Source organism: Grampus griseus (genome assembly GCF_964374135.1).
Source record: "Grampus griseus genome assembly, chromosome: 4".
NCBI classification, from domain to species: domain Eukaryota; kingdom Metazoa; phylum Chordata; class Mammalia; order Artiodactyla; family Delphinidae; genus Grampus; species Grampus griseus.
The window spans coordinates 59,015,598-59,037,181 of record NC_138997.1 but is presented as its reverse complement, the minus strand read 5'-3'; the positions used below and the strand labels follow the sequence as shown (position 1 = coordinate 59,037,181).

The following is a 21,584-nucleotide window of genomic DNA, read 5'->3' as shown; positions in this document are numbered from 1 at the left end:
TTTCAAGACTGTTTTGCCAATTCTATTGTAGGTTCTTTGAATTTGCATAAAAATTTTAGAATTAGCTTCTCAATATCTACTATATAAATAGCCTGCTGGGATGTTGATTGGGATTGCATTGATCTTTAGGTCAATTTAGGAAGAATTCTCACCTAAACCAGCATTATGTACACTTCAGTGAACATGATATATCTCTTCATTTATTTAGGTCTTATATTTCTCTTGGTCTTATTTTATAATTTCAAAATAGAGATGTTGTTCATCTTTTGTTAAATTTATTGGTAAGCACTGCATGTTTTTTGATGCTATGGTAAATTATATTATTTCTCTAATTTCATTTTTCAAGGTTTTTTTTTGCTGATATCTAGAAGTACAAGTGATTTTTATATATTTAACTTTTATTCTATGACCTTGCTAAATTCACTAGTTATCACTTTTTTTTAAGATTGCTTAAGATTTTCTATGAATGTATTCTATATATACCATCACACCTGTGAATACAGACATTTCGACTTTTCCTTTCAATCTTTATGCTTTATATTTCTTTTTCTTGACTTACTGTACTGGCTAGGACATCCAGCAAAGTATTGAATAGAAACAGTAAGAATAGCCATCCTGCCTTGTGGCCAACATTAATGGCATTCATTTCACCTTAAAGTACAATGTTGGCTGTAAATTTAAAAAAAAATTCCTTTATTAGACTGAGTAAGTTCTTTGCATTTCTAGTTTGCTGAGTTCTCTTTTTAAAATCAAGAATCTATTTATCTGTGTCTATTAAAATGATCATATGGTTTTCTCACTTATAATTCACCATTTGGTGAAGTACATTTTTTTCAAATTTTGATCTCCCTTGCATTTCTGGAATAAAGCCCACTTTGTCATGATGTACTATTCTATTTATATATTGCTGTATTCAATCTCTTGATATTTTAAGGATTTTTTGTGTATCTAGGTCCCTGAGGGAATATTTATCTGTGGTTTTCTTTTTTTATTACAACATTGTCAAGTGGTGGTATCAAGGTATACAGGCCTTATAAAATGAATTCAAAACTATCCGTTCTTCTGGTAATCTCTGGAAGAGTTTATAAAAGATTGATAGTACTTCCTTCTCAAATGGTAGAAAGACATACCAGTAACATCATCCAGGCCTGGAGTTTGCTTTATGGGAAGATTTTTAATTATGGTTTTAACTTCTTTAATAAGTATCACAGTATTCAGATTTCTTATCTCTTTAGTTTTGATAAATTTAGTTTTGAATTTGCCTATATCTAAATGTTCAACTTGATTTGCATAAAGTTTATAATATTTTCTCCTTCAACAATTTTCTTGAGATTTGACATAAAACATGCTTAAGTTAACACAAAAATGTTTAGTACAGTATCTGGAGCACAAATTATGCTATATAATAATTTTTCTTGTTCATTCTTGCTAAGCTTTTATCAGTTTTGTTGTTCTTTCAAAATGATTAACTTTTGGTTTCACTTATTTTTCTCTATTGTCTTTTTGTTTCTAATATTTCACTGATTTTTGATCTGGTCTTTATAATTTACTCTGTTCTGCATACTTTGGTGTTATTTGCTCTTCTTTATCTAGCTTCTTAAGCTGGATGCTTAGATTATTGTAAAATTTCTTCCTTTCTAATTCAACCATTTAAAGCTGCACCTTAATAAGCCATTTTTGTTTTTGCCTAATTTAAGCCATTTTCTAATGTCTTAAATAACCCATTGGTTATTTTGAAGTGTCTCATAAACTCCAACTATTTGAGAGTTCCCCAAATTTGTTTCTCTGTGTTGATTACTAATTCAGAGATTTGCTAAGTTTTTCCACAATTTTAGCCTTTGATAGCCATGTGGTTCCTATTGCAATTTCTCAGTTCTGCTGTTGAAACATGAAAGCAGCCATAGACAATAGGTAAATGAATAAGTGTGGTTATGTTTCAGTAAAACTTTATATACAAAATGCAGTGAGCTGGATTCAGCCTGTAGGTGTTATTTGTCATCCCCTGATGTGGACACTTTGTACACTTCAATACTTTAACATTTATCTAGATTGTTTGATAATCCACAGTATGATCTTGGAGAATGTTCCATGTGTATTAGAAACAAATATGTTGTCTGTTGTTGGGTAGAATATTCTGTATGTGTATTAGAAACAAATATGTTGTCTGTTGTTGGGTAGAATATTCTATATCTAAAGAAAGAGCTGGTTGACTGTATTGTTTAAGTCTTCTATATTCTTACTGATTTTCTGTGTAGTTTTTCTTTCCATTATTGATAGAAATATTGATAACTCATTCTGTTGAATACCTATTTCTTTTTTAAATCTGCCAATTTTGACTTCATGTATTTTGAGACTGTATTGTTAGGTTCATATTCATTTACTGTTGTTATATTTTATTGCTGTATTGACCCTTTTATCATTATGAAATATCACTTTGTAATATTTTCATATTAATGTCTATTTCTCTGATATTACTATAGCCACTTAAGCTGTCCTTTATTTACTGTTTGTCTGGTACAGGCATACCTCAGAGATATGGTAGGTTCAGTTCCAGACCACCACAATGAAGCAAATTTACAAGAAAGCGAGAATGTAAGTCACATGAAATTTTTGGTTTCCCAGTGCATATAAAAGTCATGTTTTCACCATGCTATAGTATATTAAGTGTGCAATAAATAGCATTATGTTTTTTAAAAATGTACATACCTTAGTTTAAAAACAAACCTGTTGGGACAATAATGCTGATAGACTTACTCAACAAAAGGTTGTCACGAACCTTCAATGTGTAAAAAAATGTAACATGCAAAGCACAGTAAAGTGAAGTGCAAAAAAACATGGTACACCAGTAGATCTTTTTCTGTCACGTTACATTCAACCTATTGTGTCTTTGAATTAAAAATGGCTATTATACATACTTGGATCTTGAATTTTAAAAATCCAGTCTAACAATCATTGCCTTTTGATTGGAGTGTTTAATCCAGTCACATTTAATGTAACTATTGGTAAGATTGGATTCATATCTCCCATTTTCCTTTTTCTTTTCTATATGTCTCATGGGGTTTTGTTGTTATTCCTTTATTCTTCCCTGCCTTATTTTGGGTTAGACAATCTTTTTAGTGTACCATTTTAAATATTCTGAATTTGTATCTTTTTTTTCCTGTTACATCATTTTTTTTAATTTTAAGAAATATTATTCTAAAAAAAATTAATAGTAGGTCTAGTCCAAGGTTTCTTAATATCTTCTGTGACAACCCACTCAGACGGCAGAAAACCACAAAGTTCTTCACTAAGAAACGGTGCAAATGGAATGTAATATTGCATTACTGCACTGTCTAGAATACAAACTGAAGACAAGGAAACTCAATTCTTTCATTCCTCCCCAGATCACTTTTGCTGAAGAACTGCTCACTTAACATCCTAGGTGTTCTTGTGTTGAGATCTGCTCCTATTATCTTGGAGCAATGAACCTTCTCAGGGAGCATAATGAATATGCCATGCCTAGACCTGTCCTGTGGGAGAGCTGAAAGGACAAGCCCTCAGCATCACACATCAGTCCACTAGAGAAATCATGCACAAAACTATTTTTCTGCAAGATTCTCTGACTTAACAATTTTAAAAACAGCTACAATATAATTGAGATCACATGGGCACTGCACCTAGTAGAGCTATACACAAACATTCCCTGTTCACACACATTCAGCTTCAGAGCGACAACACCCTAGACAGTCAAAGGCACAATCACATTTTTAAAAATTAAGAATGAGAAGTAAGCACAAAAGGCATATGCACAATGGCAGAGAATCCTGTTCTTGGTAGGATACTTGAAGGAACCATAGCTATCTCAACAATCTAACATTTTACATTAGTAGTTTCCCGTACAACAGTTAAAAAAAACAAAAACCCTACCAAAAAACAATCCAAACATTATTTCTTTTTTCTTTAATTAACCATAGTACTCTAAGTTTGGTTGGTGATATCATGAGACTTTCTAGCTAATGTTCTTGAGAAATTTTTCTAGTTGCAAGATGCCTCACTATGGAGTCATTAATTAGTAAGCTCAAAGCAAACCCTGAAATAGATATAGAAATTTGTGAAACAATCACATAGTTCCCAAAATTTGAAAAACAGATTTAAGGCAGATGGTAACACCAAAAAGAGCCAGTCAAGTATTAAAAGGCACTCTGGAAATGGTTCATAGCAAAACCTAATTTTCTATTGGTTTTCATCATATGGGTGAAACTATTCAGTCAGTAGGCAACAGACGGGGTGCAGCATGATTAGGCCTCACCAAGGCAATTCCCCTCTGATGTGGCCACAGAAGGAAAATGACTTCTGGTGCCATGTGGCTTGTACTCATCCACAGCAAGACAGACTAGTCCCTCAAACCGCTTGTGTACCTGGGAAAAGATAGTAACAGTACTTCCATAAAAGGTAAAGACTAACAGGAACCTATAAGCTCACTCTGGAAAAATGGGAAAATGTAATGGAAAAGGAGCACCATATGCTGATTTTTACTGGAGGAATTTATTGGTCATGTACACACCATAGGAAAATTACACTACCCCAAAGGTAATGCAGAAAAATTAAATTCATAAGTATACATTCGAAGTAGGCAAAAATATGGTACATGTTTTAAAAACAGAAAATACAAAAATAATTTCACTATGAAATATGCTTTGATTTGCATGTGACTTGGTACTTCATATTAACCAGGTCCAACTGCTCTAATAAATCTCTATTATACATATTTTAGAACACCTATTTTTAAAAAATATCTTTTTAAGCCAAAACATAAAATCTACATTTGTGCATCCATATATGTTATCCTCCTTAGTATCTTCATAGATCCAAGATGCTAAAAGATTAATAACATAACTTTTTAAAAAAAATTTCAAGCCACAGATTAACAAATATACTTCAAGTTTTCTGGATTACATTACTAAAAGCAACTTGTATTAATGTACACTGGATTTTCAGATATAAATACCAGTCAATGGTTGGTTGGTCATTACACGACAAGTATAATTATTCTTAGAACTGGGTCATAGTATACAGAATGCCTTAACTTTTCTTAGTTCAAACCCTGTAATTTGACCCTAAAATTCATAAGCGTAACCCTTTCTGTGCTTTAAGCTGACACACTGACTTTGTAGTCTACACTTTGTAAGAGAGCAGGTAACTCTAGCACAGAAGAAACTATATAATGTGGCATGGGGGATGACTTCAATGGCTCCATTCCATTTTTATCTTTCCAGACTTCCAGCCTTCAGCCCTGCATTGAGGCCTTCTTGAATATCGGTTTCTAGTGTGTCACCAACCATCACACAGTCCCCAGGCTCTACTCCGAGGAGATCACAGGAGTAATAAAATATGGAAGGTGCTGGTTTCTCCACTTTCTGCTCTCCATCTACAACATTAGCATCAAAATAGGACAGACAGGCACAAGCCTCGATCTCCCTCTGGGTCTGTCTCCATTTGTTAATAAAAGTAGGCAGACATCCTTTTGAAGTTCAGTAAACATGGCTTTGACATCTGCTAGTGTCATATGCTGTAAATATGTAGATTTCCACAGAAAATAACATCCTTCAGTCAGTTTCCTATTGGCTGCACCACCTTTGGTTTCCTGGATTGCTTCCACCCAGTGTAAAGTCCTGAGGTCAGTAATGCATGTATTAGAAGGATGAAAACATTCCTTGCTGAGTTTAATTTGAACTTTGTCACAGATGACTTCAGCCTCTTCTTTGAAATGGTATTTTGATTGTAAGAGCTTTATCACCTCCAACATGCCCTTCCAACTCACCCTGGGCATGTTGATGAATATGCTGTCCAGGTCGAAGAAGACAGCTCACACCTGGCTCAGCCCCATGCCACTGCTGCCTGCATGGCGCACCAACTCCTGAATTTGTATCTTTTGAGTTATTACTTTAATGGCTGCTGTAGATATTTCTATATTCATGTTAAATTTATCCTAGTCTCTGTCAGGTCACCGCTAACTTCATTTTGGTAAAAATATAGCAACTTTGCATCTATGTAGCTTCATTTCTTTTCCCCTTTTAATCTGTGCTATCGTTGTGTAGATTATAATATGCATATATTTGACTGTGTATTTATATATCCCAAGTTGGTGTTACAATTATTGCTTTGAATTATCTTTTCAATTAAGAGAAAACATATAACCAATCTTTTATATTTAATACCTTTGGTACTCTTCATTCCGCCCTGTGTATCTAACTTATCATCGGGTGTGTTTCTTTTCAGCCTTAAGAACTTCAGTGTTTCTTACAGGTTAGGTCTATTAGCAACAAATTCAATTTTTTTTATACCTGAGAATATTTTCATTTTAACTTCATTTCTGAATGAATGTTCCACTTGATATACAATTCTGGGTTTAGTTTCTTTTGTTCCAGCACTTTGACTGTGTCATTCTGTTATCTTCTATCCTCCACCATTTCTGATAAGAAGTCCATTGTTAAACATATTATTGTTCCCTTCTATGTGATGAGTCATTTTCTCTGGCTCCTTTGACGAGTTGTCTTTTATCATTTTGACTATGTTGTTTCTAGTTATGGTGCTCTTTTTACTTACCCTACTAGTGATTTGGTGAGCTATTTGCATCTAAATGTTAATGTTTTTAATCAACTTTCAGAAGTTTGGAGGTATTGTTCAAAAATTTTGTCTCCTCTTCTCTTTCTCTCCTCTCCTTTGCCAACTCCCTTTATACATGTTGGAATGCTTATCATTGTATCACAGGTCTTTAGGGTTCTTCTGCTCATTTTTTCAATCTTTTAAAATTCTTTGTATACTTTCTATTGATATATCTTCAAATAAATGATCTCTGCTACCTCAAATTTGCTGTTGAGTCCATATAATAATTTTTATTTTTAATTCAGTCACACTTTTTAACTCTAGAATTCAAATTTGGTTATTTTTTATAGTATTTCTCTATAGATTATATATATATATATTTTTTTCTGTTGACTCATTTTTAACATTTTTACCTTTAATTCTTTGAGCTTGTCTATTAATTCCTGGCTGGTCTTTGCTAATCTAACATCTAGGCCCATACAGACTCAGTTTCCATTAGCTGCTGATTTTTTCCTTAGTACATTTCACACTCTTCTATTTCTTTGCATGTCTAATAATTTTTGGCTGAAAACTGGACATTTTAGGTAATTTATTATAGCAACTCTAGACTGTGTTTTACATCTAAGGAGTGTTTTTTATTTTATCATCTTGCCCATACTCAAACTGTGGAATCTATTGGCCTGTGATGTAGAGCTATTGGCTGTCTCTGCTCATTTTTTCAAATTCTTTATTTCAATTTTTATCCTGGCTCCCCAGGGGTAGCCTCTGTCTCTGAATAGCTTAATAGTCAGCTAATGATTTGGACAGAAGTTAACATCACACACTTTGAGTCTATAAGACTTTTACCCTCTGCTAACTGTTCTCTGTGTGAGATGGGAGATATATTCAACATTGCAGCCAGTTCTCAAGTCCCCCTTGGCTTTCACTTTTTGCCATGCTCTCTCAAGTCCACCCTGTGCATGCATCATTTCTGAGTTAGACTGGGATGCTTGGTGTACAGCATGTTTTGATATACTTAGTGGAATGATTACTACAGTCAAGCTAATTAGCATACCCATCTCCTCAGTTTTCCGCGTGTGTGTGTGTGTGTGTTGTATGTGGTGCAAGCACTTGAAATCTACTCTTAGCAAATTTCCAGTATACACTAGAGTATTAACTATAGTCATCATGTTGTACATTAGGACTCTAGAACTTACTCATTCTACATAACTACAACTTTCTACCCTCTGAGCAACCATCTCCCCATTTTCTCCACCCCCCCCCCCGCCCCTGGTAACCACTGCTCTATTCTCTGCTTCTATGAATGTGATTTTAGACTTCATATATAACTGAGATCATTTTCCAAAAAAGACATACAAAGGGCCAGCAGGTAAATGAAAAGATGCTCATCATCACTAATCATCAAGGAAATGCAAATCAAAACCACAATGGCTTATCATCTCAAACCTGTTAGAAAGGCTAGTATCAAAAGGGTAAAAGATAACAAGTGCTAGTGAAGATGTGAAGAAATGGAAACTCTTTTACACTGTTGGTGGAAATATAAAGTGGTACAGCCTTAATAGAAAACAGTATGGAAGTTCCTCAAAAAATTAAAAATAGAACTACCATACAATTCAGTAATCCCTCTTTTGCATATATATCCAAAGGAAATGAAATCAGTACCTAGAAGAGATATCTGCACTCCTATGTTCATTACAGCATAACTCACAAGCGCCAAGATAAGGAAAAATTCTTGAAGGCAATTAAAAGTGCTACTCTGGTGAACATATGAATGATAAGAAAGTGAAAGAGCCTTACTGACATGGAAAAAGTTTTAGTGTTCTGGACGGAAGATCAAACCAGCCACAGCATCCTCTTAAGACAAAGCCTAAACCAGAGCAAGGCTCTAACACTCTTCAATTCTATGAAGGCTGAGAGAGGTAAGGAAGCTGCAGAAGTCTGAAGCCAGCAGAGGTTGATTCATGAAGTTTAAGGAAAGAAACTGCCTCCATAACATAAAAGTGCAAGGTGAAGCAAGTACTGATGTAGAAGCTGCAGCAAGTTATCCAGAAGATCTAGCTAATTCATGAAGGTGGCTACATTAAGCCAACAGATTTTCAGTGTAGACAAGAGAGACTTATGTTGAGAAAAATGCCATCTAAGACTCATACCTAGAGAGCAGAAGTCAATGTCTAGCTTTAGTTTCAGAGGACAGGCTGACTCTCTTTAGGGGGCAAGACAGCTGGTGACTTTAAGTTGAAGCCAATGCTCATTTACCATTCCAAAAATCCTAGGGCCCTTAAGAATTATGCTAAATTTACTCTTCTTGTACCCTCTATATAAATGGAACAACAAAGCCTGGATGACAGCACATCTCTTTACAACATGGTTTTCTGAGTATTTTAAGCCCACTGTTGAGAACTACTGCTCAGAAAAAAATGATTCCTTTCAAAATACCACAGCTCACTGACAACACACCTGGTCACCCAAGAGCTCTACTGGACATGCACAATGAGATTAATGTTGTTTTCATGCCTCCTAACACAACATCCATTCTGAAGCCCATGGATCAAGGAGTAATTTTGACTTTCAAGTCTACTAGTTAAGAAATATAGTTCAGGAGGCTATAGCTGCCATAGATAGTGATTCCTCTGATGGATCTGAGGAAAGTAATTCAAAAACCTTCTGGAAAGGATTCAACATTCTAGATGCCATTAAGAACATTCATGATTTGTGGGAAGAGGTCAAAATATAGACATGAACACAGGAGTCTGGAAGAAGTTGATTACAACCCTAATGGATGACTTTGAGTGGTTCAAGACTACAGTGGAGGAACTTAAGATGTGTGGAAATAATAAGAGAACTAGAATCAGAAGTGGAGTCTGAAGATGTGACAATTGCTACAATACCCTAAGAAAACTTTAACAGATCAGGCGTTGCTTCTTAAGGATGAACAAAGAAAGCTGTTTCTTGAAATGGAATTTATACCTGGTGAAGATGTTGGAATGACTGTAGAAATGACAAGACTGTTGAAATAATGACAAAGGATTTAGAATTTTATAGTTGATAAAGCAGCAGCAGGGTTTGAGAGGGCTGACTCCAATTTTGAAAGAAGTTCTACTGTACTTAAAATGCTATCAAACAGCAATGCATGCTACAGAGAAATCATTTGTGAAAGGAAGTCAATAGATGCAGCAGTTGATCATTATTGTCTTTTTTTTTTTTTTTTTTTTAATGGTGGCAGTATGGTTTATTAAGCTGTACCTTAGTATAGGTGCTGGGGCTTGCCCATTGGTGCTCTTAATGTACAAAGCCTGTACGTTCTGCCAATTTTTCTTGAGCAATGACACCAGGAAGTTAACAGCTAAGTGGATGTTGTACACAAGCTCATCATCTGTCATCTTCATGTGGGCAACAGCCTCTGTCAGATACAACACCTCCTTCATCTGGAACTTGATCATGGACTTCACCTCATCAACTCTGGCCACCATGTTATCATTGGGGGTCAGCAAGGGAACTTGCCAGCATTATTAAGGCCTGGGCCCAGGATTCATGGGATCTGCTTGATCACAGACTCTGGAGCCAAAAAGGCATCATACTTCTTGGCCATCTTCTTGACAAGTTTCTTATTCTTGTTGAGTTTCTTCAACACCTCAATGCCCATGTGGGAGATTATCCACAGCCTTGGCCTCATCACAATGCTGCTGGTCCCCCGAAACACATATGGAGAACTTGGGGCGGAGAGTGGACTTAAGCCTGACGATGCTGAGAAGCGTTTGTCCTTCTGAGGTCATAGTTCTTCAGGCTGATCTTTAGCTCCACCATCTCCAAAACCTTCTGGCGCTTGCACTGGTTCCCGTGTAGGACTTTCCGCACTGCCTCGTACAGGGTGGCACGGGAGACTTTGCTGCTCATGGTGCCTCACACCGCAATAACCAGAAAAAAGTTATTGTCTTTTTTTAAATTGCCACAGCCACCCCAACCTTCAGCAACCTCCACCCTGATCAGTCAGCAGCCATCAACCTCAAGGCAAGACCCTCCACCAGCAAAAAGATTATGACTCACTGAAGGTATCAATGATGGTTAGCATTTTTTAGCAATAAAGTATTTCTTAAATGAAGTTATATGCATTAATTTTTAGACATAAAGCTACTGCACACCTAACAGATGACAGTATAGTGTAAACGTAACTTTTATATGCACTGGGAAATCAAAAAATTCGTGACTCACTTTATTGCAATATTCACTTTATTGTGGTGGTCTGGAATCAAACCCACAACCTCTCCAAAGTATGCCTGTATATCACTGGGAGCAGTGATTTTGGTGTTCTTTTCATGTTATTAAAGTACTATGAATATGGGTATCACTACAGGCTATGTGTATATTTGTGGAAAAATTAGAAGATAAATATGGAAGTTTGAAATGTTTATTGAAACAAGTACACAACACTGAATATTTTAAAACATTACAAATAATTACAACATCTCACTACACAATGTGTTTTATATGTATGTATGTAAATATATATATACACACATATTTAAACTTTGCTTCATCTTTCAACTTTTTATCTGCGTAAAAAGAAGAACACTTTCCTCATTCAGGAGATTTCTGATGTTGTAATAATTACCTAGAAATAAAGTGATAAGAAAATTAAAAATTATTTCCATAGGAATCATTCCCTTTTGATTAAATGTTTAGTCATCACTAAGACCTATTACAGTATATAGAGGCAAATTTTAAAAAAAAATCATGTAACAACAAATAACTCTTATTTAATTCCATGAACTGAAAAATCCAAGGACCATCTGTGATCCACATAAAGCTTAAAACAATGTAAATTTCACATCATTTTGATAATGAGTGCAAAAACAAATTAGACAAGGGTGCAGATAGGAAAAAAAAATCTCCCTCTGAACCCAATCATGTTTTGGGGTGTTTTTTTAATTGAAGTATATGTGATTTACAATGTTATATTAGTTTCAGGTATACAACAGTGATTCAATTATTTTTATAGATTATACTCCATTTAAAGTTATTATAAAATATTTTCTATATTCCCTGTGCTATACATTACATCCTTGTATCTTATGTATTTTATACCTTGTAGTCTGTACCTCTATTCCTCTTCCCCTATCTTGCCCCTTCCTCTCCCCACTGGTAACTCCTCTCCCCACTGGTAACCACTAGTTTGCTCTCTGTATCTATGAGTCTGATTCTGTTTTGTTATATTCATTTGTTTGTGTTCACAACAGTGTTGGCACATACAAAGGACTATATAAATATAGCTATTATTATTGTCTCCTTTCATTAGAATGTAAGCTCCATGAGGGCAGGGATTTTTTTATGTATCCCACACCCTTAGAGCAATGCTTGGTAGACTCTCAATCACATTTGTTGAATGAATGAATGAATGAACAAATTAAAATTCCTATCTCCAAAGACTTGTGCTCCAATAGCTGATGAAGCACACTATTCTGTATGTTTAAAATAACCAACTAAAAACTGTTTGACTACATAATGTCTTTGAGATAACATAGGGGAATAATTTTCTTTCTACTCTGGATACAACGTATCTTCTATTTTTATATTCAGCAATTAGCAACTCATTCAATTTTCATGTACCGAAACACTGATATACTTATCTAATAAAAAAAATTAAAAGAAAATATGCACCAAATTTCTTTGGCATCAATCACATCATGCTTCATTTTGACCACTGTGGCTTCCATTTTCATGGTGCTCATGAGCAACTATATAAGTATTCAACTATACAAAAGAAAAGGTTTTTAATTATTCTTACCTGAAGGAACGTAGAATGAATCCCCAGTTGTTATTACATAAGGTGTTTCGTGTAAGGTACATAAAAGGTCACCAAAGTTAACATAAAAAATCTGTAAAATTAAAAATTAAAATCTCATTTCAAATTGTAACACCACAACAAATACACTCCAAAGAAACTTAAAAGTAAATGTGGTAGGCAGAATAATGGCCCTCCAAAGATATCAATGCTCTAATCTCCAGAATTTGTTATGTCACATGGCAAAGGAGACCTCGAGATGGTGAGATTATCCTGGATTACCTAAATGGGCCCAATCTAATTACATAAACCTTACTTGAAAGTGGGCAATTTTCCTGCTGGAAGCAGACGACAGATGAAGCAGAGGAGAAGTCAGAGAAATTTGAAGCATGAAAAGGGCTTTCACTGTTGCTAGCACTGAAGATAAGAGAGCCATAAGCCAAGGAGTATAGACTATTTCTAGACACCCCAGCCAACAGCCAGTGAGGAAACAGGAACCTCAGCCCTACAGCCACGTGAAACTTAATTCTGCCAACAACCTGAATGAATTTGAAACACTCATTCTAAAAGCCTTCAGAGAGGAATACAGATCTCACAACACCTTGATTCCAGCCTAGTGATACTCTAAACAGAGTACTCAGCCAAGCCCACCTGATTTCTAACCTACGTAACTGTGAGATAATAAATGAGAGTTGTTTAAATTTGTGGTAATTTGTTAAAGCAGTAATAGAAAACTAGTACAGGAAAACATTTCTTTTGTTCTTCCTTACTATTTACCAGTTTATGAAAATTCAGAACCATTGTAAAGAATATCACTTAGCTATACTAGAAAAATAGCTAGGTTTTATGTACACCTCTTTAAAGGTTACATGCTTGGTATATGTAACTTAATCTGACTGACGAGTCAAAGAGAGAACAAAAAGCAAAAAAAAAAAAATACATTTAAACAAGCATCAACATTAAGTAAGAGGGTAAATATAGTGCTCAGTCATACAGGCTTCCATATTCAAACACAGTAAATTTTACATTTTATATATAGATAGCACCTGGCAATGACCTATTTTTTTGACAACTAAATACAAAATGTAGGGCCTTCAAACTCTGAGATTCAAATTCTGAGATTCAGCCATCAAGAATATTTTGCCTCAGAGAAATATGCCTTCTCCTTTTCTTCTTACTAGTTTTGTAAAATGAGCCTAAAACACCAGAAAAATGAGAGCAGCTAGCACTTATCCAGCACTTTACCCCATGCCAGCCACTGTTCTAAGCACTTCATTTTTACTCATTTAATATATGCATCTACCAATGAGACAGTACTATTTTAATAGCTTTTCACAGATGAAGAAAATGAGGCACAGAGAAGTGTAACTTTCCAAGGTCACAATGTAAATGGGAAGAGCTGGAATTTGAACTCAGGTACTTTGATTCCAGAATCCATGTTCTTAGCCACTACAATATACTCTCTCAATGGAACACTCTTAAAGCGGTTCTAAAGGTATTTTTATAATTTAATAAAAGAAATATATTTATTACATCCAAAAAAATTTGCCTAAAAAAAGGAACACACACACTACCCAGAAAGTCAAGCATGTATTTATAGATGTTTTTTCCTTATCTATTCAGTTTGGCTCTCTATGCACACCTCTCCCCATTTCTGCAAACATCTTACTAAGAATGCTTTTGAAATACACAAAAATAGAATGATGACCTCCCACAAATAAATATTGAACCCCGATACCCTGCTCTTTTCAAAGTCTGATTCCCCCATTCCATATTATTTTGAAATAAATGCCCAGCATCATAAACCATCTGTAAATATTTCAATGTGTACTGAAAGACCAAAGTCCTTTTTTAAAACATGACAACACTGTTGTCACACATAAAAATAAATGAATATTTAGTGTTAAACGCCCAGTCAATATTCAAATTTCCAGTTGTCTCTTCAACGTCTTACTTTTAAGGATTTGTTTGAATTGGGATCCAAGTAAGAGTCACATATGGTCAGTGCTTGATCTAGCTTTTAAAGCACTCAATCTATTGAGTGGTTATCAATTTGGGGGTGATATTGTCCCTCAGGGGACAATTGGCAATGTCTGGGAACATGTGTAATTCTCACAACTAGAGGGGTACTACTGGAATCTAGTGCGTAGAGGCTAGGGTTGCTTCTAAACCTCTTACAATGCACAGGATAGCCTCCCTACAACAAAGAATTATTGAGTCCAAAATGTCAATAGTGCCACAGTTGAGGACCCTGATCTCTATACATTCCACGTGGTTGTCTTTTTTATTCTTTGCACCTTATTTATTAAAGAAATCAAGCAGCAAAATTTGTTTTAAAAATCTTTACACAGCTGGATTTTGCTTATTACAACGCCAGGTTGTCATCTGAAAAGTCTGCCATTCTTTATTTCCTGTAAATTGGTGGTTAGATCTAAGGACTTAACTTCAGGTGGTTGTGTGTGGGTTTTGTTTTGTTTTTTTTTAAAGAAGGTGGGGAAGGCAAGACTACTTCATAGACAGTGTTGTATTCTTCCATCAGGAGACACATAATGTCTGGTTGTGTTCTTTTTAGATGTTAGTAGACAATGATGCTAGAACCAATAGTTTATTGGGTGTTGTAAAATGGTAATAGTCCATTCTAACATTCATTCTTCATTTATTAATTGGACTATTTCTAAAAAGGATAAACTTCCCCATATCTATTATTTGATTACCTAGTAGTACAGTTTATATGAGAACAGCAGAATAAATGTTTAATTATTTTCCTTTATTTACCATATTTGTCAAAGTGAGTTGGCTTCCTAGAATTCTCCGACAGTGATGAATTTTTTCTTTTTGTAGTAGCCTTACAAATTCATGGATTTAGATATAATTGATGTGTATCAATCCAATGAAGTTATTCTTATTGATACTCAAGTTTTCATATCTTTGTCCAGAGACAGCATCTTCAAGTTGGATCCTGAGACCTTATGACCCAATCCTAATGGTCTTTGATAGTCTGCTATCAGGTATGATAAATATTCCAAGCTCAGTCCCAGGCCTGGAATCAGACATTTCTCTAAGGAACTCTGGTTTCTTTAAGTGTGTTGCTATCACTTTTTTGATTTTTTACCTCTGGAACAATTACTGTCTAGTTTTTCATATAGTTCTACCTTTTGATTTATTTGGGTTTTTTCTCTCTTCCGGTTTTTGACTGGTCTTCCACATCACTTAACTTTAATATTTTCCATTTCTTTTTTTTCTAAAAACATTAATTAATTAATTAATTAATTAATTTGGCTGCATTGGGTCTTAGTTGCAGCATGTGGGATCCTTCACTGCAGGCTCTTTGTTGCAATGCGCGGGCTTCTCTCTAGCTGTGGCGCATGGGCTTAGTTGCCCCACGGCATGTGGGATCTTAGCTCCCCAACCAGGGATTGAACCTGCATCTGCTGCATTGGAATGCAGATTCTTAACCACTGGACCACCAGGGAAGTCCCAATATTTCCCATTTCTTAATACCCTTTTGTTTTCTAGGAGAGCTCCACAACAAACTCCCATAGTTAATTTGTTCATTCTTCTGTGATTTGAATTTAACAAATCTACCACTGCTACTTTCTCTCTTACTCATTATCTAGACCTGAGTTTGAAAGAAAGAGTTAATGGCTTATGCTGGTTCTCCATCTTGCCCTTTTGTTTCTCAAAAGCATATATTTAAAAGTGTGCTTCATTTTCTAAAAATGTAAAAATACTCCCCTTGTTATTTAAAAAGAACCTTTAAGTCTAGTTTTCATTATAAAAACTTAAAGGCAATATTTAGAAGAAACAAAACTAAACTATAATCACCTAATGACATGTTATTTTCTATAGTTCCTTCAAGGTTCTGTCATTTTCATTTTTAATTTCTACTCAGAAAAAAATAAAAAGAATTTTCTACTTTTCAGTTTCCTTAAATATTTATCCTAAAGGTATTCCTATATGGCTATTCTGCAAAATAATATACTTAAATTAATATAAAAATGTTTAGTATAGCACCTGGAACATGTAAGTGCTATATAACTGATCATCATATATAATGGTTTATCTCATTACTAAGTCAAAATATAATATAACCATTTTTTTCCTGCAGCACACATTTCAGTGATTTCCAATTTTTGCAATTACTGTCTATGTTAAAATAAAGAGCTACATATGTTCAAACACTTCCAAACATTTACTATTCAATATTCCTTTTTTAAAGGAATAAAGGCATTATAGCTTAATGGGTAACTACAGTTAGTTCAATGATGACATTTCATAATGCTTATTTTCATTATTAATTGTTCCTTAATGATTACACAGGTATTATCTATTACTTTAGTTAGTTTAATATGTTATATTTACTCTTTTAATACCACCTGGAGATCTATGACATTTTAAGATTGGATTAAAGAATATTTTTAAATACTTTAGATCTGGATTCTACATACTATACTGATGTAGTAATAAATTATTCTTTTACTCTTATGTGTATCTTTTCCTTTCCCTGCCTTGATTTGCCCTTCTTAGTTAATAAAACTGAAGGGTCCTGATGCTCTTTCTGTTTCTCCTTTGTGGGCTTTCATTTTATCAGTAAAAGAACTGTTTTGAACCATGATTTCACAGGTTCCTGAAATGTTACTTACTGAAAGATGTACCTCAGATGTAACATGTTTTAAATGCTGGTATAATATTAAATATTCTTTAAATCTGGTGATTTTCAAAATCTTTCATTTTCAAATTCAAAATGCAAAAATTATCTGATATAAATACAATGTTATAGGGGTGTGTGTCTCCAGTGAGAAAGAGACAGAGAGACAGACTCAGAGAAGAGAGACTCACCTTGAGTCTCATTATGACTTCAGCCAATAATACTGCTATATACAGTAATATATTCTTTAATACTTATTGAAGCAACTAGCTCCCAGTCCTCAATCTCCTGTTACACTTAATCTCAATAATCCCCTCCAGCTCTAAAATTCTAATGATTTGTTTGCAAAACTAATTTTAAGGATTCTTTTTTTTTTTTTTTTTTCACGGTACGCGGGCCTCTCACTGTTGTGGCCTCTCCCGTTGTGGAGCACAGGCTCCGGACGCGCAGGCTCAGCGGCCATGGCTCACGGGCCTAGCCGCTCCGCGGCATGTGGGATCTTCCCGGACCGGGGCACGAACCCGTGTCCCCTGCATCAGCAGGCGGACTCTCAACCACTGTGCCACCAGGGAAGCCCTCAAGGATTCTTTTAAGTAAAGACGATTCCCTAAACTTCTGAATCTCAAGCCTACACTGCTATGCACAAAACAAGTACTTTTAAACAGCCATTGGTCGACTGACTTTAAACAGATGAAAAAAACTAAAAAATTATCTGTGCACTATAGTAATCATATATCATTTCTGAGGAAATAGCATTTTTAACGCTTCATCAAGTCCAACAAATCAGAGTTGTGCCAAGAGCAAAACATAAATATATGGAAAAATACACTCACCAATGTGTCTAGGCCTACATGCTGCTTTCCCTTTTCTTGATGTGGTCCTAATATCAATTTTCCAGTAGAAAAAAATGGTGTATCCAATGTTTTATATACTTTCAACTCACCATGTTCAACACAAAATTGGTATGTATCTCGTGGCCTTACAAGATCTAAGGGAAAAAAATAATATAAGTACAAAGTAATAGCAATGACATTTCTCTGATACAGCATATACACACATATATAGACATAAACCTGCCTTAGAAAGATAGATGTGATTAATATCACTGACTCTGGGGCTAGAATGCCACAGGTCAGATCCTATCTCTGTCTTACAAGCTGTGTGAACTTACCCAAGTTGCTTATCCTCTCTATTTGTGCCTACATTTTCTTTTCTATAAAATGGGGTAATAATACTTCATCTATGTTAGAGCTGTGAATATCAAATGACTTAAAGTGTGTAAAGTATTTAAAACACTGGCACAAAGTAAGCATTAGGTAAGTCTTGGCTATTAATAATAACAATGGTAGTATTACTATTTTTCCCATAATAGCTCAGACAGAAAACAAAATCAGCTAAGAGATAAGAAAGGATTCCTATCTTTAAAAAGTTTAACATAGCCACAACACAAATGTATCATTATCATGTCAATAAATTCCTTTGTGCTTGCTTATTAAATAACAAGATTTTTATTTATCTATCAGGTAAAGCCTCTAAGTAACCGGAGTTCTAACTGTAGCTCACAAATTACTATATCACTTTTTTTTTTTTTTTTCCGGTACGTGGGCCTCTCACTGTTGTGGCCTCTCCCGTTGGCGGAGCACAGGCTCCGGACGCGCAGGCTCAGTGGCCATGGCTCACGGGCCTAGCCGCTCTGCGGCATGTGGGATCTTCCCAGACCAGGGCACGAACCCATGTCCCCTGCATCGGCAGGTGGACTCTCAACCACTGCGCCACCAGGGAAGCCCTACTATATCACTTTTTAATTTCTCTTTTACTTACAACCTTTTCCAGACCTGTAATTAATATATTTTTCTATCATCAGCTTCTGACTGTACTCCCACAGACTACAGGATATAGAAAATACATAGACTCAAGAAACAAAATCTTATGAATTCTTGACAACACACAACTTTTTTAACCTGATACAGTATAGCAATGTTTTTAGTTAAGACACTTCACTAAACAAAATTCTCTGTGCTTCTACCTCTGTTGCCAAATAAACAATCTGGAATATAGAAATAACTTTGCTACTTAAGATATCAAATGGAACTTATGCCACAGTCAAAATTTTAAGTGTAAATACTGCCTCTCTGGTTTGAGATATCTGTCCTCTGACTTGGGATAAATAGTCCCAAGAACTCACTGGTACAGTCATAACAGTTGTTAAAATATTTAAATATTTCCTGTATGTATATATTCCCTGGTTGGTAAATAGCTGAGTGTCCCCTACTTAACCCCACCACTCTATAGCCCATCCCTTGGGACCTCCCATGTTGTCCTAGACACTAAATGTTTAATGCCTATTAAGTACAGAAGGAGGCTTCTAGGACCCTGTACCAGCCTTAAGGTTCAGCATGGCATTTGTTTGGCTGACTGATGCCCTTGCTAGTCATCTCCAGAAAGGTTTTATACCCCAGATACCAATATTGGCATCTCACAGCACCAAAGGCTGTCTAAATCCTGCCATAATCCCCATCCAGTCTCACAGTAAGAGTGTATCCAGGAGTCTGCCAGTTAACTTGCTAGATTTCCCCATGAACAGCCCCAGTAAGAGTGTATCCAGGAGTCTGCCAGTTAACTTGCTAGATTTCCCCATGAACAGCCCCAGTAAGAGTGTATCCAGGAGTCTGCCAGTTAACTTGCTAGAGTTCCCCATGAACAGCCCCTGTCCGCTTGTGTCCTCATGGTCAAAGAAGGCCTGGACCCTAATGGCGGAGACAACACTCCTGATGGTAGCACTTGTATCACAGAGGACAAATGCATGGTACTATATGTACCCTGGAGGTTGTCTGCCATCAGTTCCCCTAGTGTAGTCCTCATACAGGCTGCTTATTTGAATTAGACTCTCTACTAGACTTTGGCTCTGAAAGATCTGGGGAGAGAAAGGGAAAGCAGACAAGCCAGACTTCGGTTTGTCTTTATTAGTTGTTAAATTAAGTATTCTCAATATCAACCCTGATCTTACCCATAAGAATAATCTCTCGTGTTTCTGGGTCCTTTACCCTCGTTGGCTGCAAAGGATCTCCCAGAGGTATATTCAGATTTTCCACGAATTTATTCTCTGCAAAAGAAATACCACTGAAATCTTACTTAAAATTCTTTTCCATTAAAAAAAATCTAGTATGAAATGCAGCTATGGACAAGTTGTAAATGAAAATTGCCAGAGGCATATCTTTTTCCTGTTTATCAATGACCGCTTTGATAAACAAAAATTCAAAAATCACAATGATTTACCACAGAAGCAAACATCCTAAACTTCTTATTTTCTGACAACTTTTGAATTCTTGCATCATCAAGAAGTTAAATGGTGTTTTGCATATTCTCTAAGAGAGCTGAAGTATATACAATACACTTTAAAAAGAATTCTTTAACATGTTTATTTTAACCATAATTCGAGCACAGAAAAGATAAGCTTCATTTGACAGGTCAATTTACTCAGGTGGAAATGTTTTACACTCTGCTATTAATGATTTTTTTAAAAGAATAAAATTAGTTTACTTTCAAAATCTGAAAAAAGTGGACATTAAAAAGATAATTTACCCTGAAGTAGTAGTATATCTGAAGCTTTTAGAGATATATTTCAAAATTTGCAAAGAGCTACTTCTCAAAGCACTGTTATAAAATAAGGAATAAGTTCATACTTCTTTCATCATTATCAAGACAGATCCTTTTCCTATTAACTATTGTATTGACTCTTCCCAAGTTTCCTTTTGCTTTCCTTTTAGATGATACTTTGTCTGGGGACAGTATTCCACCAATCACAAATCCTCCTGAAATTTAACCAAAAAAAAAAGGTAAATTATCATACCTGGCAAAGTGAAAATCTTGAAACAAAACTCATTAAATTAATACAGCACATTTCCTTTCAAAGTATGAAAGAATACATTAGTTTTACCACACTCCACAGTTAAAAATTCAAACAACACAAATAGCAACCAATTTCACTAGTCTCTATCCTAAATCTAGAAGCACTGATGAAACATGACTGAATGATCTCTGTTGCTTGAAATCAAGTCATCAGTGGAAGTGTAAAAAACAAAGAACACAAAGATCAGCAATGAACTATTTATAGTAATCCACATGTCAGTTTAGTCCTTTGACTCAGAAATATACACCAAAAGAAAGGAAATAACTTCACGATAACACTCACTATACTTTCTTTCCCACCCTCTACAATTTTTGTAGAAAAATATAAGAAAATAGAATGAGAATAATAATGGGGAATACTTAATCTTTGACAGTTATATTTTCTCATGTTCTGATCTAATGCTTCATTTTATGCAATTAAAAACCTTGCTAGGTAGTATAAAAATAATAACACTCTATCAAGCCACATGCTCACCTCAAATTGTTACCAAAAAGAAAACAAATCAGCATCTCTACAGTAATCAGAGAAATCTGGACTTGAATCTATTGTCACATTTTTGGAGGATGATGATTAAATAAGGTAATGTATGTAAATACATAAGACAGCACTTGGCATGTAATGTACCTAAATAAATTGTAGCGATTATCATTATTATTATTTTG

At 35.1% G+C, this 21,584-nt stretch overlaps 1 protein-coding gene and 2 pseudogenes across 6 annotated transcripts in view; all 3 read right to left on the bottom strand.

Annotated features, from left to right (window-relative positions):
- Window positions 1-5,128: 5,128 nt before the first annotated feature.
- LOC309821563 (N-acylneuraminate-9-phosphatase-like) lies at window positions 5,129-5,866 on the bottom strand (annotated as a pseudogene). Its single transcript has one exon. The product of its transcript is annotated as an N-acylneuraminate-9-phosphatase-like (transcript).
- Window positions 5,867-9,829: 3,963 nt separating this feature from the next.
- Window positions 9,830-10,479, bottom strand: LOC309821925 (large ribosomal subunit protein uL1-like; annotated as a pseudogene). The gene has a single exon. The product of its transcript is annotated as a large ribosomal subunit protein uL1-like (transcript).
- A 559-nt stretch (window positions 10,480-11,038) lies between these two features.
- The window catches only part of CENPC (centromere protein C), an 89,821-nt gene continuing 79,275 nt past the window's right edge, over window positions 11,039-21,584 (bottom strand). For all 4 annotated transcript variants that reach the window (XM_082652697.1, XM_082652698.1, XM_082652699.1 and 1 more), the window contains 5 exons: window positions 20,696-20,824; window positions 20,020-20,115; window positions 17,846-18,000; window positions 12,368-12,458; window positions 11,039-11,194 (listed from right to left, as the gene is read on the bottom strand). In XM_082652697.1, the coding sequence (XP_082508823.1) occupies window positions 11,124-11,194; window positions 12,368-12,458; window positions 17,846-18,000; window positions 20,020-20,115; window positions 20,696-20,824 (542 nt within the window). In that variant the 3' untranslated portion in view covers window positions 11,039-11,123. The remainder of the gene's footprint in view (window positions 11,195-12,367; window positions 12,459-17,845; window positions 18,001-20,019; window positions 20,116-20,695; window positions 20,825-21,584) is intronic.